The following is an 18,679-nucleotide window of genomic DNA, read 5'->3' on the forward strand; positions in this document are numbered from 1 at the left end:
TGTCCTCGGCTAACACTGCAGGCAACTAACTAACTAACAAACACTGCCTATCATGTTAGCACCATTTGCCTCATTGTAAAACCTGCTGTTAGTAACGGTTAAGGTTAAATTAATGCCTTCTCAGGCATTACATTTACATGAAATCATGAGAGGCAGAGTCTGAGCGGCTCAGAGCCAGAAGCTGGTGGTACTACCCCCAGTTCACCCCCCAGCTTCTCCTTTCACCAGAGCAGGGAAGAGTTCAATTACCCAGGCCAGGATAGACCAATGTGGACCTCACCGTTGTTGGGTTTGTAAGGTCATGACTCGTGTTACTTCTAAACAAAACAAAGTTGATGCTAATCGACCGGTTTGTTGTCCTTTTTCTCCAAATGAGAATCAATAAGGGAACCGACAAAGAACCGAATCGTTAAGCAGAATCGAAAATGGAATTGGAATCGTAAAAATCTTATCAATTCCCATCCCTACAAGTCACCACAGAAGCATACTCGATAAAATGGGCGGAGCAAGTACACATGTGGAGCGTATTTGTCTGGATGCGTACTTTGAATTGGAACAGTACTTGGTCCTTTCGTGATGACGTTTCAGAAGTACACGGGAACACAAGTACAGACAAGTGCGCATATTGAGAAACGGCCTATGTCTATGTTTAGGAGAGCCACTGAGGCAGCTCTTGCTCAGAAGGAAAAGGAGTCATGTGAAATCACAAGGTTGGAACACATCTAAGTGTACAGTGGAAAGACACTAAACCCTACTTTGCCTCCAATGTGTACATCGGTGTGTAAATCTATTTGATAGAGAGAAAACTGCTCCAGAGAGTGCTGAAAGTCATTGTAATCGATACAGCCCTGATATTCCCAGACCAGTCACCCTCATCTATCTCATCCGAGATGTTCCAAGATACCCGGTGCTCCCCTATAATTGGCAGCTGCGCATTGAGAAGGACTTACACCCGGACCGAAATTATCAGCCTGAAACAACACTGGAACGGCTGGACCCTGGATGGTTTTTCTCGTCAATGTCTGCTCCCTGGTTAACAAGATGGACAAGATTAAACTACAGGACGTTAATAACCGGATAGAAAACTGCATCATGGTGATAACGGAGACCTGGCTTTTTGAGAACATCCCGGACCTAGCTGTGGAGCTATCAAGCCGTACAATCTTCCGGGCAGGCCGCACATAAGACGAGAGGAGAGGGCGTGTGCGTCTATATTAACAACGGTTGGTGCACGGACACTGCCGTTATTGAGAGACACTGATGTCCAGACCTGGAATCTTTACTCTTGAAATGCAGACCTTTTTATCTGCCCAGGTAAATCACTCAAGTGTTTGTACCTGCTGTGTATAACCACCCACGGGCTAATGCTAGCGTAGTTATGAGCAGGCTGCATGACAGAATCAGCAAGCTGCAGAACAAACACCCAGAGGGCTTCTTCATCGTGGTTGGAGACTTTAAGCACACAAACTTAAAGTCCGTGCTCCCCAGATTTTACAAAAATGTGTACATTAAAACAAGGAGGGGCAGAACACTAGACCAAGTCTACACCAACATTTCGAGAGCCTACAAAGCTCCTACACCTCGGACACTCAGGTCATCTTTCCCTGTTCTTGACACCAGCTTACAAGCCCCTCATTTTCAGGTCTGGACTGAGGAGGCCACATTGTCCTTGCAGGACTGTTTTGATTCCATGTGGGTGCTCATTGAGGACCAAGACATTGAGCTCCACACGTCCTCTGTGCCGTCATTCATCAGTTTCTGCATTGACAGTGTAACTACAAGAAAACAGGTCAAAATATTCCCCAACCAAAAACCCTGGTTTAACACCAAACAAGAGCACTACTCCAGGCCAGGCATTCAGCAGTGAGATCCAGAGACAGGGGTCCTACAGGAAGGCTAGAGTGGACCTGAACAGAGGCACCAAGGCTGCTAAAACAAAGTACAGAAAGCAGATTGTAGCGTTACTTGATAAAATTATAAGGATTTACAAGAAGTTCTCACTATCTAAATAAACCTTATCTAACCTCGCATGTATGGGCACCACCTACAAAGAAGGAAAGACAGAATCTTACGATTCTGGTATGTTAAGTTAATATTTCAATTAATAATCAGTCTCATATCTCGCTACTTTCGTGAATTCTTGTTTGGTTTGACAGACATTACGTAAAGAAAGCATACAACATAACCTGTTAATTATATATATATATATATATATATATATATATATATATATATATATATATATATATATATATATATATATATATATATATATATATATATATATATATATATATATGAACTATTTATTAAAACGATATGACCGAAGACATGAACCTTAAAAAAACAAACAGGAGATAAATATGGGTGATTATATAAAACACTTAGTGAATTGAAAATAAAAAAAGAGGGGAATGGAGAGGTACTGGACTTACTCAAATAGTTTAGGTTTGTTTACTATTTGCAGCTACAAACTGACCTCTTGGATTCATTTATCATTTTAACAGGGAAAATCTCGAGACACCCATTGTAACCGTCCAAAAGATGGAACACGGGCCGACCTAACTTCACTGTAGTCCCATTTAGCTCAAAACACACCAATGCAACTGTTAACCGATGATTCCTGCTGTTTCTTTTTGTATTCCATGGTTAACACAGGAAAATAACATTGTTTGGTTCGTTATTCATATGTCATAACTTAACACATATCCATCTGAATTTTGAGATCCAAAATCGTTATCTATCTTTATTTTATGTTGTTTATTTGACTTTACTTGTCTTTTTATTTTCATACATTTTATCTCATGTCTTTAATCTTCATATCTGAACAAGGTATGGTGTTTTCCTCTGAACAAATGTGTGTTAAGACAAAAGAATGGAGAAATTGAGTTTTCTTTGTTTTTATCAAACTCTTAACACTAGAATTAATTCTTCTACTTTACACGCCCAGACGAACGCCATAACGGTTTCAGGCATATCATTAGCTGAAAGTGGAGCGTAAGCCTGCGTCTTGCTCCGCCTACGGGAATCAAACTCAGGAGACCCACGAAAAGAAAGTTAGATTATCATAAGATTAGCTGAAGTTAGAATGGAAGTCGGAAGAAGAAAGAAGCACAGACAGATGAAAAGATGAAAGGATATAGAGATGAGGAAGAATGGAAAAGAACAGGAAAGAGAACAGAAAGAAACAGAATGAAGTAATAGAAAGATATACGTTATTTTGTTTTTCGTTTGTCCATCGTTATCTCGTCTCCATGTCTGTTTTTCGTCGCATGATCCACTTGGATACCGCTGGCCATTCCACCTGGTGGACTAACTGGGCTCAGTGCCAAAATAAGCAAAACCAAAAATAAGGTCTGCTCTCTTTTTCTCCTTTTCAGACGGTACGGTGGTGTCGAGAGAATTCACTGTTAAATATATAAATGACTCCAAAGGTGTTAGCCTTTAACCGTAAATAATAACTCAAATTAAGACAATATTAGAAATTCCGGTACATTTCTCCATTCTTTTGCCCCTTCCTAAATCACTAAGTGGTCCCTATACAGCCATTCATAGTCAATACATTTCTCCTGTTTGTCCTTTAAGGTTAATATCTTTCAATAAATAATTCATATATCTATATATATATATATATATATATATATATATAAATATAAATATATATAAAACAAGTCTTTGTTGAATGCTTCTTTATGTAATTCCGGTCAATTCAAGCGAGAACTCATGAAGTAGCACTGTGAGACTGATTCATTTTAACATACCAGAATCGAAAGATTCTGTCTTTTTCCTTCTTTTGAAGGTGGTGGCCACATATATACACAAGGTAATCAAGGTTTATTTAAATAGTGACAACACCGTTTATATTCTGTCAAGTTGTGCTACATCCTCCACCATCGTCCTCAATAATGGTGTTCCTCAGGGCTGTATTCTGAGTCCAGTTTTGTACACACTGTACACCCATGACTGCGTCGCCACCCATGGCAACCATAGTGGGGCTGATTACCAACGATGATGATACAGGGAGGAGGTCCAAGCACTGGCGGCCTGGTGCAGTGACAACCACCACCACCTACCTTAACACCAAGAAGACAAAATAAATCATCATTGACTTCCGGAGGTCAAGGACCACACTGCACTCAACTTCAACATCAATGGGGAAGAAGTGGAGCGGACCCTGCGCACGCCGGACACTCTTTTCACCAGCCTTACCTCAGACTCAAGAGTCATACGAGCCCGCACCAACAGACAGAGCTTCTTCCCCATGGCTGTGAAGAGACTGCTGCAGGAACTATGACACCCCCCCCCAAAAAAAGAACAAACTGTACAGACTATTTTTTTTTTAGTATTTAGTATTGGTATTACGTTTTTATTTTTTTTTTAGTATTTAGTATTGGTATTACGTTTTTATGCTTATGACATTTTAGCTGCTACAAGAGATGCTGCCAAACGCAATTTCGTTGTATTCTTGTACAATGAAAATAAAGCTTCTTATCTTATCTCACCTATCTGACAACCCCATGAGACCCTGTCCATAAACACCACAAGTAGGATCGGTAAGAAGGGGCAGCCCTGGCAAAGTCCAACACGCCCTGTAAAAAAGGAACATCACAACGGAAACATCCCAAACTGACTGATAAAAAGTGCCTGGCTCATGATAGGAAAGCTCTGCAGTGCCCACCTTGCAGCTGTATCCTTTGCTCTACCAACAATCATTTTTGTTTATCTAATTTTGCAATTGATGAGTTTTCATATAACTTTTTCTCTATTGTGGGATAGAGAATTTTATTCTCGGTAGCACAGAAGAAATAGACATTGTCATTGTCATACGGTGAGGTCAAGTTGGGTTTTTGTCTTTTTTGTCGTTTTTTTCATTTCCTGTTTTATTTTGAAGAGTAACTCTCCTCTTGTTTCAGGTCACTTGCCCTTCCTCATGGGTCACCCATTGGAGTGTCTTCCCTGATTCCTGATTGTGTCCACCTGTTTCCCATTGCCCTCATGTGTCTTAGGCTACATTTACACGGAAACGATTTGAAACCAAAACGCAAAAGTGGCGTTTCGTTTTCACTTTTAAATCTGCATTTAGACGAGCGTTTTAGGGTGAAAATCTGCGTGCACACGGAAACGCAAAAGTGTGTGACATTTCATATTTATCGATGCAGTAAACACGCCAGATGGCTAGGTGGCAACACTACCAAGACCAAGTCTTTCTACTTTCTATGTGACGAGAAACGCAGTTTTGCGTTTTTCATCCTTTACACGGTGGCGCGACAGTGGAGCGTTTTCAAGAATTCCACTCTGGAGGGCGGTTTCACTTTTTTGCGTTTTCATGCCCCCAAAACGCCGTTACCATCTAAACGATATAGTGCATCCGCAAAAAGGTTTTGCGTTTTTAACCCGTTTTTGTTTCCGTGTAAAGTGCCCCCTATAGTCTGCGTCTCCCTTTGTCTTGTGCCTGAGTGTTCCGTTTTGTCGATCACCCAAGCCTGCCACAGTCACAGAAAACCTTGCCTTGCTGTTCGTTTACCAAGCCATGATTCCTTGCCTTGCCTCCTTGCGAGTGATTTTTTTGTTTGTAAATTTTGTAATCAAGTCTGAGTTTTCGTAGACATTTTTGATAGCCTCCTTTAGGAGTGATTTTTCGTTATAGATAACGTTTCAAGATTTTGTAGAGCCTCCGGTTTTTTAAGAGTGCATTTAGTTTTTTTGTTTTTGTTTCTAGTACGAAGTTGTTTTTCCTCCTTAGGGAGTGATTTTTGGTTTATAGTTCTTAGTTAAATGCCCTCCTCATAGCAGAGTGATTTTTTTTTTCCCTCTTTTATTTTTTAAGTTTCATATCATATATAGAATTACATTTTCATAGCTAATTATTTTCATCACATCATATTGGTGGTTGGAATTATCTAATAAACTCTGCCTAATTGGATTATCTGCATCTGAGTCCTCCTTCAAGCCCAGGTCTGACAGTCATACAGTTGAATAATGCAATGAAAAAAAAAATGTATCTTGTAAGAATCCAATAGTTGAATAATCACCACCTGAAGAATGATGAAGTCCTTTGGGAAGCACTTGGACAAAGCTCTTAAGTGTGTGTATATATAAAATATTAAACTACTCTGCAACTGTGTGCATACAGAATGTGGAGGTGATTTTAGAGGTTGCGCAGGCAAAAAGACATGAAGAGCAACCTCGAGGCAGCACAAGTTGATTGCAAGATTGTGTAAGTTGAAAATGTTTCACCTTTATGAAATTGCTTCATAAATGTACTTTTTTTCTTAACTGTTTTGTACAGTTTTATTTATTTAATATTCATTGATTCACTAAGATAACTGTGTAATTACAGGAGCCGTTCTGAAACACTCTTTAGCTGAGGAGTTCTGCTGTGGTCCCGATCACGCTCAAATACATCTCTCAGGATGGCTCTATTGCTCTTGTTTTTACTTTGTAGACAAAAGAGTAGAGACACAAACAAACCCAACATAACCCACTACCTTTCACTCTCTGTCATGGAAACTAATTGTTAGGTTTCTGGTAATAACTAAAAAAACAAACGTTAACTAAGAAAGTGACATTTTGGACATAAAGAAAAAAGACTGACTTTAACTTCCACTTGCTAACCTTTAGACTAAAACTACGACATTTTTTTTCTCTGGATAAAAAATGCTTGTGATTAAGGGAGTCCATGAGATAAAAAGTTGTAAAGCTGGACAGAGAAGAACAAAGTACAAAGCTCCAGAAATGACACATGAATTATTCAGAAAGGTGGTTTTAGCTTGCTGCTGTTGTCTTTGTGGCTATTATAGGCGCATTCCCACTGTAGGAAACTTTTGCAGTTCCTATAACCTTTTCAGGAACGGGGACGTTTTTTCCAGCATTCGGACATACAGGAACTCGGGACCACGGCCCTCGCTGCGTCCTGTGAGCCAAGTTCCAGACGAGTTTTGGTATCAATGCGTCCAATGTAAACTGTGCATACCGAAGAGCAGACCGAGCAGTCCCTTGCTTCCGAGCAGTAAACACCGTAACAGGTGCGGCTATCGCTAGGTGGCTGGACGCATTGATATCAAGGGAGGCAAAAATAGCGCCAAGCGATGTGAGGTCTAACTTTTTCTAGATCGACGATTTTGTGATGCAAATGTATTACTCTATTGAACGCATATTGTTTTGAGAAGCAAGACGTTTTATTTTTTAAGCCCCAGCCAACTATCCGGACTACCTTCGTCAACGCCAAAACAAGGCTGGAACTCGGCTCACAGGACGCAGCGGGGGGTAAGTCAATGTTCATAAATGATATTGCTAATATGGGATGTCATACAGCTTCATGTCAAAAGAGGTGAACTATCCCTTTAATAAGTTAAACTTACACGTGGTCTCCTTTGTCTGCGGCGCTCTGCTCTCCTTCCTTCATGAAACCAAGAAGTATGGCCTGCGCTCCATCCTTCGTCTCCTGACTCTCTCTGTGAGCTCTTCCAGCCTCCATGTTAGACGCCCGATGTGATCGTCCATGATTAATATCACCATCATGCAGACCATGAACACGGTGGCCTCCCTGCTCGCCATATCAGCCTCTTGGTAGTGTTTTTTTCTTCTCTCCTTACTTTTACCGGGTTTTGTTTTGTTTTGTTGTTGAATGTGGCGCTTAAAACTCTGGAGTCTCTCTAAAGAGAGTGAACAGAAATCTTTGGATTTTCTGTTGTCTTAAGGGCGGATTACAGTTCTGCGTCTATCGTCTTGACGTGTTGCTTTGCTCTGGTCGCGAACCACTTTTCATTTTATGGTTCTGCAACCTCGGTCTGGAATTTCTCGGGACGCACAGCAGTTTCCCCTCGCGAGAATTTCGGTGGGCGGTGACGAGAACTTCGGGGGCGCCGGCGGAAGTGTTTATTTTTCAAAAAAAAAAAAAAAAAGTGTATGCAAGATATGGATCTGAAGTTGCTCGACATCGAAGAAGAACAGCTTCTTTTATTGGAGTTGGCGAAAATGCAAAGGAGGAAGCCACACAGACAACCGGAAAGGCACACCGAGGACCAATCACAGTCGCTTTTGTCTGCGCACTTCCGTTGGTGGTCTGCGTGCGTCTGTCGCGTAGTCAGGATTTTTCTGAGGTGCACGACAACGCGCGCAGAGCCTCTGCGTGGGGGAGTGGTCAAGATTTTGACGCTCGCAGAGGCTCTGCGTCCGAGCGTCAGAGGCTTTGCGTCTGAAGCATAAATCAGCCTTCAGACTGTAGCAGCTTCCTAGGCCACACCTATCGCTATTCACATGTAAAGTACCAGGTGATTGAGTGGCTATTCACAGGTGAGAACACACCCCATTCAGCCAGCATGTGGGGGAAGGCAGCAATGTCCTGCCAGTGACAGACAATTGTCACATGGAGAGTGACAGGGGGGTGGGGGCAATCAGGGGTGTTACACACCCATCTAATTTGTATTCAACTCTCAGAGACACTGCCTGGAGTCACAATTACTTTTTTACAGTTTGTGTGCAAACAAAAAAACATTTGACTGCACTTTTTACTTTTATGCAGCCAACACTTTTGTTTACAAGGTTCAACCTTCAAAAGTCTTGGCTAGATATATTTATAGTGTGTCTTGCACTGTTTGAAGACCTCTAAAACTTTTTTGTACAGTTGTGTTTCCCCTCAATTTAAATAAAACTTGTTTGTATTACATTCACTTCACTCTCATATTATTTTTGTTAGGCTTTTCAGAATACAACCATATGTGTCACTTTTGCATAGATGTTTACAGTTAGTTGAAATACTTGAAAATGTCAAGGTGTTGCAAACTGCCTCAAAGTCTCTGAAAAGGCCTTAAGGCGGTAGCATGGTTGCCGCGTCTGTCACGGCGGTTTCGCACCGTGACGTCAAAATGACGTTTCAGGCCTGGCGCTTCCCTTCAAAAGACGGCGCAGCGCGTTGTCGTGCACCAGTCGATTTCTGTAACTTGGCGGCGCCGAGCACAACGAACCGGATGGACCAATGTGAGACCAGGCTCAGTCAGGAGGTGCATTTGTACAGCCAGCTGTACGAAACTGCAATGAAACAGCACAGGGAGCACGTAAACTCCCAAAACTGGTGCACAGAGATTGGCAGAACTTTGGGGAAAGAGGGAGAGTTCTGTAAGAATGTGTGGAAGAAGCTACGGGACAGATACGTGAAGGCAAAGAAGAGGGCAGAGACTCTGTTGATGCCGGGGGCTTCAAACCTTCACCTCTTTTAACTGAATTAAAAAATTAAAATGATCCGAAAACTGCAGCAGTATCATTAATTACAGTATTCCTGCTCTTGACAGCGGCATTGTTTTCTTCTCCACTTTCGTGGTTGTAGAGCAGAGGTAACCTTCACCTGGCAGCGCCACCTCTGTGACGGAGAAAATTGCAACTACTGGCGCGCAACGACTTGTGCCACTATATAGGGTCCAAGGCGGGCACGAGCTCGTGACGTCATCAACACCGCTCGCGCGAGCAGACGCAGCAACCATGCTAGAGCCTTTAGACTCCAGAGGGTTAAGTAACACGTCACTGTCACAGACGGTTGGGTCGCATCAGTCCCCATCAAGGTCCCGACTCATGTGCGAATGCAAACTGAAACAGTTCCCCTGGGGAAGGGCAGTTATTTGAACGGAATTCGAGCTGGACCGTTCTTAGAACTGCTCTGTCCGAATGCGGCTAATGTACATATTTATATTTTGTACTATTCGTGGTGCATTAGACATGATTAACAGTGTGAAATGTCTGTTTTCAAAAATCTTTTGAAAAACCTCAAAACTCCATCTACAAGCATGAAACTTTCTTTTTTGGTTTTCTTTTTGGCTACAACCTTCTTTATCCCACATGATTTCAGCCATATTTAATCTAACAAAACCTGAAGGAATGACACCAACATTTGGATGTGCTGGTGTGAGCGTTTGTTTTGATTAGTTGTGGCTGCTATAACATATTTTTTTTCTGTCAACTCAAAAGCCAATGTTTTACACAATGGCTGTGCTGTGATCATACTTGCTTTGTTTGCTGTTACATAGTTAGATTTTAGATACATTTTTTTTTTTAAACCCTGTAAAGTGTTATCAAAGCGAGGGGGAAGCAGATTAAACAATAACTTGGAAAAGCAAAATACACATCTGGCTCTGGTAGAAAAGAAGGAAGTGCTGAAAAGATAAAAAAAAAATAGAAGAAGAAGGAAAGAAAGGCAGGGATGGGGAAATGTGAAAGCAGAGTGATAAGTGAGGAGGCTGAAAAGAGGTAAGAGTCAATAATTCACAAGATCAGCCATGTGGGAGCAGACAAGGGAGAATGTGTTTGTGAGTTTAGAGTGCAGTACAGTTTTACAGACTGTAAGACTGAGTTTTGTGGCAGCAGCATTGTATGTATGAGTCTGTAGGAGGTAAAGGAAAAGATATCTGAGGAGGAGAACCTGCAAATAGGAGAGTGATGAGGGAGAAGTGGACTCAAATAGGAAAACCAGGATTATTAAGAGAATAGGGAAGCTGAGTTAAAAGCAGCACACTATGTGATTAATAACCATCGGGGAGAAAAAAAACAAAAAACAACAACTTAAATGGAACACAAGGGACTGTGTTGGTAGTTCAAACTGTAAAAATAAAAGCAGTAGAGGGTGGGGTAGCCTGTAACCTACATGCAACATGCCGGTGCCTCTCTATCACAGCATCCTGCTCTGGTAAAAACCGACATTTTTCATGGGCTTCATGTTCCAAATCAAAGCTGAAACAAAGGTCCTCCACAGTCACAGAACTCTTCCCTGATCTGACTGATCCCATGCACTGGCAAACATCTACTCATCCTTTGAAAAATATTCTCACTGTGAAGCATGAATGACCCTTCACTGATTTTACTACAGTACATCATTTAGCATCATTTTGTTGGCCCGGTGATGTAGGCACTGCACTGCTCCACAGAGAAAGCCAAGGTCAGCTGTGACAGAAGGTATCGTCTCCCTTACATACAGACAGCCGATAATGGGACTTTATTTCAGCGGCACACTGTCCACACATTAGCAGGAGCTACAGTACTGACACAGTATCAGCTTACATGACTCCCAACATGAAATGTTATTGATCTTCACATGGTAAAAAAAGGTCATTTTTACTGGGTGATTCTTTGGATTTTATTTTAATTTGTTCATCTATCGAAGTCAACTGAAATACAAAACTTCAATGAAAAAGGTGTGAAAAAGAGTGTTGAAAACCAGATCACCAAAAGAGGCTCCTATTCTACGTCACCTCAGCTGCAATTTGTATTTTAATCCCAATTTTAGGTCTGCTTCTACATTATTGTATTACTTGTCAAAAAATAAACAGTCTGTTCATAACCATCTCTAAAAAAACACACCTTCTTCCGCATCTCATGTTATACTTTAATAAGGGAGAGTGTTAAAAAAAAAGAACATGTGATTACCTCATTGAGACTGCTGAATTTATCTGGCAACACGACTGATATCTTTGCACACTGGGCTCATTTGATCCACCAACACGGAATACAACGAGAAGTAGACTCCCTCAGCAAATCGGTGAGAAAATTAGGATGTACAAATAATTCTGTTCAAAGTTAAAGGAGCAATAGGAATATCTTTAAGAAAACTGAGTAAAATTCTTAACTAGCGTTGACGATCTGTTGGATTTCTTTGCTGAACAACTTTTCATTTTATTTTTAAACACTTAGTTAGGAGGTTAGGATGCCTCCTGGACGCCTCCCCGGTGAGGTGTTCCGGGCCCGTCCCACTGGGAAGAGGCCCCGGGGAAGACCCAGGACACGTTGGAGAGACTATGATTCTCGGCTGGCCTGGGAACGCCTCGGGGTCCCCCCAGAAGAGCTGGAGGAAGTGGCCGGGGACAGGGACGTCTGGGTCTCTCTGCTCAAGCTGCTGCCCCCCCGCGACCCGATCCCCGGACAAGCGGAAGATAATGGATGGATGGATGGATGGATTTAAACACTTTTATACCAAATTGGACTGATCTACAAATGAATGATTGATTTGTTTTTATGACAACTGTGTCATTATTTCCTTTTATCTTTTATGAATTTGTCGGCTGTACGTTGGTTGGCACTGTCACCTCAGAGCAGGAAGGCTCACATCTCTGCTGGCTCTCTCTGTGTGGAGTCTACGCTCCCTGTGCATGTGTAGGTTCTCTCTCAGTATTCACATTAAAAAAAAAAAACATGCACGATGGGTTAATTGGTGATTCTAATTTGTCCCAATTAGAGTGTGAGGGTGCATGTTTTTTTTTCTCTGTGTTAGCCCTGGGATGACCAGGGTGTCCCTCGCTTCTTGCTCAATGGTGCCCTCAACCCCCCCCGCAACCCTGAACTGGATTAAGTGGGTGTAGAATATGGGATACTCATTCATTATTATCTCTCACTCTGCACATACTGGACTGCGGCATATGTAGAGTGCAGCCTGAGCTGGCAGGCTGTGGACACACATTAGAGTTACTGTCTCTGTAGGCAAACTGAGCTTCACTCAGCACAGAGGCAGTTTAGAAGTCTAAAGTGGCTATGAGCTGAGTGGATACTGCCAAGAGGAACACTGTATAAAATCGGTGTTTGGAGTCTCCTGAGGAACCAGTGACTGTACGTCAGAGCACCCTGAGGCTGAGATTCCATGCAGTCAGACACAAAAGAACGCCAGATTAGACACAAAGCACTGAGTCTCTGTTGGTGTTGGTAGCTGAACACATCCATTTCATTAGCCCATACCAAGCAGAACTTTAACAACAGGTCAGAAACCATTGTGTTCTTGTGTAGCTTTAAGATTATACACTCAACATACACGTCCAGCCCGTGAGTGTGGTTCGGGAGCACTCCACTCGTCTGCCGGTCCCCATGGATCGAGATCGCGGACCAAGGTTCTAGTAGTCGGTTCATCTATGGTTCGTGATGTTCGAAGCAACAGAGGTTATACTTTTTGTCACCCAGGTGCCGACACCAATCAAATTGATGATGTCATCAAGTTTCCCCTCTGCATGCGCCTTTGTAGCTCATGTTGGAGCGATAAATCACCTTCAATTCCAGCAGTCAATAAAGCTAAAAAATGACTGCATTCATCTCATCGATATGCATCATCTTCGGCGAAGTTAAGTTCAGTCAACTCTACCAGCTCCATATATGGCTCAAAGGCTACTGTAACATGGCTGGCATTCCTTACGCAGACAACGTCGCCGCTTTTCTCAACAGACCGAACCTTTTCAAACAGGATCGTCTCCACTTAAACCTTGCAGGATCCCGCCTCCAGTCTGGAGGACAAACTCGAACAATACTTCCTAAAGCTAGCTGCTCCACTTGTAGTAAATCATGTAAAGCATATTTTTCACCTTTCGATTTTATCTGGTACAGTTCTTAAAGTGCCTTAGTAACTCACTTACATGAAGAAGGTGGAACAGCCGACCTTAATAACTACAGGCCTATATCCAAACTATCCTGCCTGGCAAAAATACTGGAATCCCTGGTTAACAATCAGCTTAAAATGTTCTCTCAGTACACTCTGTCCTAAGTATTCGTCAATCTGGTTTTTGAGAAAAAAGATAGCACTATTACCGCTGCAACACTGGTCTTAAAATTATATAATTCTCGCTTTAGATCAAAAGAAACACCGTGCAGCTCTTTTTATTGACCTCTCAAAGGCTTTCGATACAGTTGACCATGAACTGCTTTTAACTACACTTCTCAATTTTGGATTTGATAATATCGCTTTTAAATGGTTTAAAAGTTACCTTATAGACAGACAGCAATGTGTGACTCTCTTTGCTCATGTTACAAAAGGTGTGCCCCAAGGATCTATCCTTGGCCCTGTCCTTTTCTAATTATATATCAACGGCATTGTAACCACTGTCACTGGCTGTAGCATCCATCTTTATGCGGATGACACTATTTTGTATTGTATATCTGACTCTGTACACTCTGCTATTGAACTCCTTCAGCACTGTTTCACTGACTTACAAGTTGCTCTTAATAATCACGAACTGGTTCTTAATGCAGGTAGAACTAAATTTATGCTTTTGACTAAATCAAAAAATATCCCCTACATTAACCAAACTATCTCCACTTGTAATGGTACAACCATTGAAAGAGTCACAGAATATAAATATCTTGGGATTTGGATTAGTGACAAAATTACTTTCAAATATCATGTATCTAATCTAGTAAGTAAACTAAGACCAAAAAAAATAGGCTTTTTTTTACAGGAACAAATCATTCTTTCGCATTGTAGGAAGAAACTTATCGAAAAAACTTTTATGTCACTTTTATATTCTGGAGACATTTTATGTAGACATGCATCAGCAACAACTTTACATCCACTGAATGCCGTCTTTCATTCAGCCCTGAGATTTATCCCAGGCGACAGCTACAACCCCCATCACTGTGACCTGTACTCTAAAGTTGAATGGACATCTCTGTCTAATAGGCGTGATAGGCACTGGTATTTATTTATTTTTAAAGCTCTCTCTGGTCTCCTACCATCTTATATTAACTTTTTGGTATCTTTTAATACAAGTCTTTATCATACACGCTCAAAGGACTGGCTCACACTGAAAGTTCCCTCTGCTTGCACTGAATTTGGAAAGTCCAGTTTTTCTTACTGCGCACCTCAAACCTGGAATACCTCACAAAACCATCTGAAACTTACCACACTTAGGAAATTCTAAATCCATAATAGCATCTTATCTTACTTCCTACTGCTCCTGTTTTTAATTAGACTTCTATGTTTTCGCAGTCACTTCTGTTAAGCTTATTGTATGTTCTAAATGTTGTGTATTAATTGTATCTTCAACTGTTTTTGTGGTTTTGTCTTGGCTATATTGTAAATGAGGTTGTTTCCTCAATATATCTCCGAGTTTAAATAAAGGTTTTAATTATAATAATAATAATAATAGTAACTGTAAGCATGAATGATACTGCAACAGATCCTGAGAAAACATGATACAGCAGCCAAAGTAAAAGTGGTTCATGCATCTGCAGCTGTACTCCCAACTTAGTAAATAATACAGGAAAATAGCATCAGAGCAAAAACCTCTAACTGTACATGAAACACATTAATACTGTATTTGTTTACAGATGCGGAGAAAAATTATGCAACATGCTCTTTTGAAATTCTACATTGCAAAAAAAATCATCTTTTCTGGAACAGATTTTCTAGAAGCTGCATTCCTCGCAACTCTTGACAAACAACACAAATCGGCACAGAAGAGATCACATGGGTCGTGTTAAAATTGGCTTTGTTCTTAGACATTATGAATGAAATAAGTCTCAGTACTTTTCCATTATGACCTAAAGTGATCCAGGAGTAGAAAGACAAAACAATTAGGAAAGCCTGGGAAAGCAAGGGCAGATTCACACACACACATTGTTTTGGGCTGATCCAGAGAATATGATGAAGCATGTTGAACCTACTCATGTCCAATCATACTTGGTCGAATGTGAGTCCAACCTATGAGGCTATAAATACAAATGATACCCGGAAATCATGGCTCTGTCTGACGGATTCCTGCGAGAGTTCTGTCATACTGAGACCAGCGCTGAAATACTGCACTTGTGGCCATCCATTAAAGACTTCATTTTCACTTGAATTACTCCGGTCCGTTCTTGAGCTTCCAACTAAAAGAACCGAATCTAACAGTCGATACATAAAAGGTCTGGTTTTACAGTGGAGTCTCACTGCACGCAGATGTGTAACACACAGACACAGCTGGAGAAACAGCTCGCAGATAAGAGCAAGATGTTTTTCTCAGCCGCTGATCAAAACCATCAAAGAAGAATATGCTAATGGTGCTTCATGTTGGAAGCCCCCCCCTGTGCAGATGGAGGACTCATGAAAGGGACAGAAAAGAAGAGTGACTATACTCGTCACTGCTTATTTCTGAAAGTCAATTTAGTGTTTTTTTGTGTAAGTTATACTTATTCTCAAAATTGAAAATAAGTTGAATAAAATTCTTTACGGACATTGAGAACAAAATATTTTTTCCCTGGTTAAACATTCAGGTTAGAGGCTCAATAATATAATTATATTTATCTCAATTATCTTTCACTGTCCAGAGTGAGGAAAATGTAGGCTGGAAGGCTACAAATTTGTGTTTCACTGTAATTTCATACTGTATATACTGGCTGTATTGCACATTTTCTGCTCACATTTTGCTTTGTTGTGTTGAATTGTATATTTCAAAGGTTCTGTGTCACTAAACCGCCTACATTACCACTGATAGTCCTTTGATGTGACCTAGCCTCAAGCCTTCTTACAGAGGGCAGTTAACCTTGAGATTTGCTACTTGTTTTTTGGATCATAAGATTGATGATATAAGTATTAACATTTTACAATCGTGTAAATAAAAGATTTGCACTAAGTAATGAGCTGATTTAAGTCTTTTACTTCTACTTGTGGCTCTACAGTTTTTCTTTGGTGTTGTTTTAGTAAATGAAAATACCGCAGATGAAACATTTAGTCTTTTTTTTTTCTTCTGATTCAGCCAACAGACATAATTAACAGGTGCCCTGAACAACTCTGATTACGGTGTACTCGAGTCTGGAGGGACACTTCATTAGATTACATAACAGGAGCTTACAGTAGTGATATTTCCCACTAATGACACTGAGCAGGAAACTATGAACCACTAACACTAAGCACAAAGATCATAAATGAAATCTATCCAAATGACTGAAATAAAGTGATACTGACAGAGGAGAGCAGGATGTTTCTATGCAATCTATGAAAATATTTCATGATAATAATAATGTTTACAGGAAAGCTGACCACAGAAATAGTCATTATTTCCCTCTTGCAGCAGGAGACATTAGATCCTAGTTGTGAGGAGAGGAAACATCTGGTGCAAAGCATCAAATGACAACAGCAGCTGAATAGATGAATTTCCTTTTCTTTCGCTTCTGTGTACATGTTGCCTTTTGGTTTGATTTTATGTGACTTACCTGCTTCCACAACAGGACTGATTAGAGAATAACTTTCCAAAAATGTACACAGTTTTCCAAGAAAACATCATCGATGCAAAAATCAATAAACTAATCTTGTTTTCTGCAAAGCAAACACGATTGTTATGGATTGCAATGATCCTCTTACTGTGCTGCTGAAACAAGAGACAAACCCAATCGTCCCTTCTCTGTGCTGTGGGGATGGGTTTGTGTTGGGGGATGATGAATTTCAAGACTTATTCCCTTTAAAAGTCCTTCAGTGAAAATTCTGTGATAAGAAAAATGATCCTGGATAGGACTGATATGTTTCATCTGTGCTCATGAGAAACATTTATAGTCAGGTTTTTAACCCCACAGGCAACATGGAATCAAACGTGATCAGTGGTCACATGTCTTAAGGGGAACTTTTCAAACAAAATGAATTGAAAATCTGAATGAAATTAATTAAAAACAAGACATCAGGAAGCAGCATATTAACACATCATTAGCAAATATTTAAACATGGATTCCATTACAGCCAATAATTGCTTTGAAAATACTAATAAACAAAACAGCACTGCTTTAACTGAACCACCAAACATTTTTTGTCTTTGGTTCTGTGTCTGTGTCATTGCTTGGTTCTGAAATTTGTTCACACCTGGTCGAAGGTGCTTTGAGCGATTTTGTGTCTCTTCGTTTTAACTCTATTCACTTTCTCAAAAGAGATGTTGAGCATCTCTCCAAACAGAAGCTATGTAACTCACACCCCCTGGCCCTCCTGCTCGTATGCGTTCCAAACTAACCAAACCCACCATCCAGAAACACTGCTGGTTGGTGGTCCCACAATAAACCAGACAGCCCCTCTCACAAGAGAGCCATCAAACCAGGAAACAATTCAAACACTGTTAAATGTTTACTTGTAATTGGACATCTACTTGCATATATGAGAGAGTGTGTTTGCCTACCTCTGTGCTCCACTGAGGGTTGACTGTGTTGCACACCACTCCGGAGCGTTTCTCCTGACCGTGGTGTGGCAGCGAGGGGAAGATGCTGTGTTTTCCAGGCTGGATGGAGAGTTTCAGATATGGATCAGGATTAAAGAACATCCCCTTCTTCAGTCCAACTGCCTGGAGATCTGAGAGATGGTGAAGTGAAAGCAAATAGTTTGGTGGATGAAATGTATTGTCTGTCCTTTTGATGGCTGTAGCAGAGGTTCAGACTGAGGTAAAATTGACATATTGCATATTTCTTATCAGGGACTCAGATGGCCATCCAGATATAACCACACTCCTCACCAGAAAACAGGCCTGTATTGGATATATGCAACACCAGCAAAGTGAAAACCAACAGTGGTTCAAAATATGTGAAATTTTCAATCCTTACACTGTGGGCTGTTTTTTTTTACTTTCAAATGAAAAACCCAAATGCTGTCTGCATCAGTTCCACAACCACAGGGCCAAAATGGACAACTGGGGGCTGGGGGAGATTTATTTAAATGTCCTTGTGCACTAGTGCTGTATGATATTACGATATATGCCGTAGTGCGATATAAAAATTTCTACCGTACGATATAGCCCTCTATTGTTTATATAGTTTTTTTTTTTAATTCTGCGTTGTTACATGTTGTCTGAACAATGAATGAAGGCTAAATGTAACTGCAGCAATGCTACTACTTTGCGGTAGCATTTTTACGTCACCCGCAAAGACTCATTTACGGCTCATTTACGGAGAGTTTAGCGGAGAGCACGCTGAAAAACACAGGTATTTGTCC

The 18,679-nt window shown here is 40.8% G+C and overlaps 1 protein-coding gene across 3 annotated transcripts in view; it reads right to left on the minus strand.

Moving 5' to 3' along the window:
• Positions 1 to 18,679, minus strand: part of hecw1a (HECT, C2 and WW domain containing E3 ubiquitin protein ligase 1a) — a 116,032-nt gene that overhangs the window by 52,901 nt on the left and 44,452 nt on the right. For all 3 annotated transcript variants that reach the window (XM_075452272.1, XM_075452270.1, XM_075452271.1), the window contains one exon: positions 17,874 to 18,043. In XM_075452272.1, the coding sequence (XP_075308387.1) occupies positions 17,874 to 18,043 (170 nt within the window). The remainder of the gene's footprint in view (positions 1 to 17,873; positions 18,044 to 18,679) is intronic.

This window comes from Odontesthes bonariensis, chromosome 20, assembly GCF_027942865.1.
Source record: "Odontesthes bonariensis isolate fOdoBon6 chromosome 20, fOdoBon6.hap1, whole genome shotgun sequence".
In the NCBI taxonomy this organism is placed as follows: Eukaryota; Metazoa; Chordata; class Actinopteri; order Atheriniformes; family Atherinopsidae; genus Odontesthes; species Odontesthes bonariensis.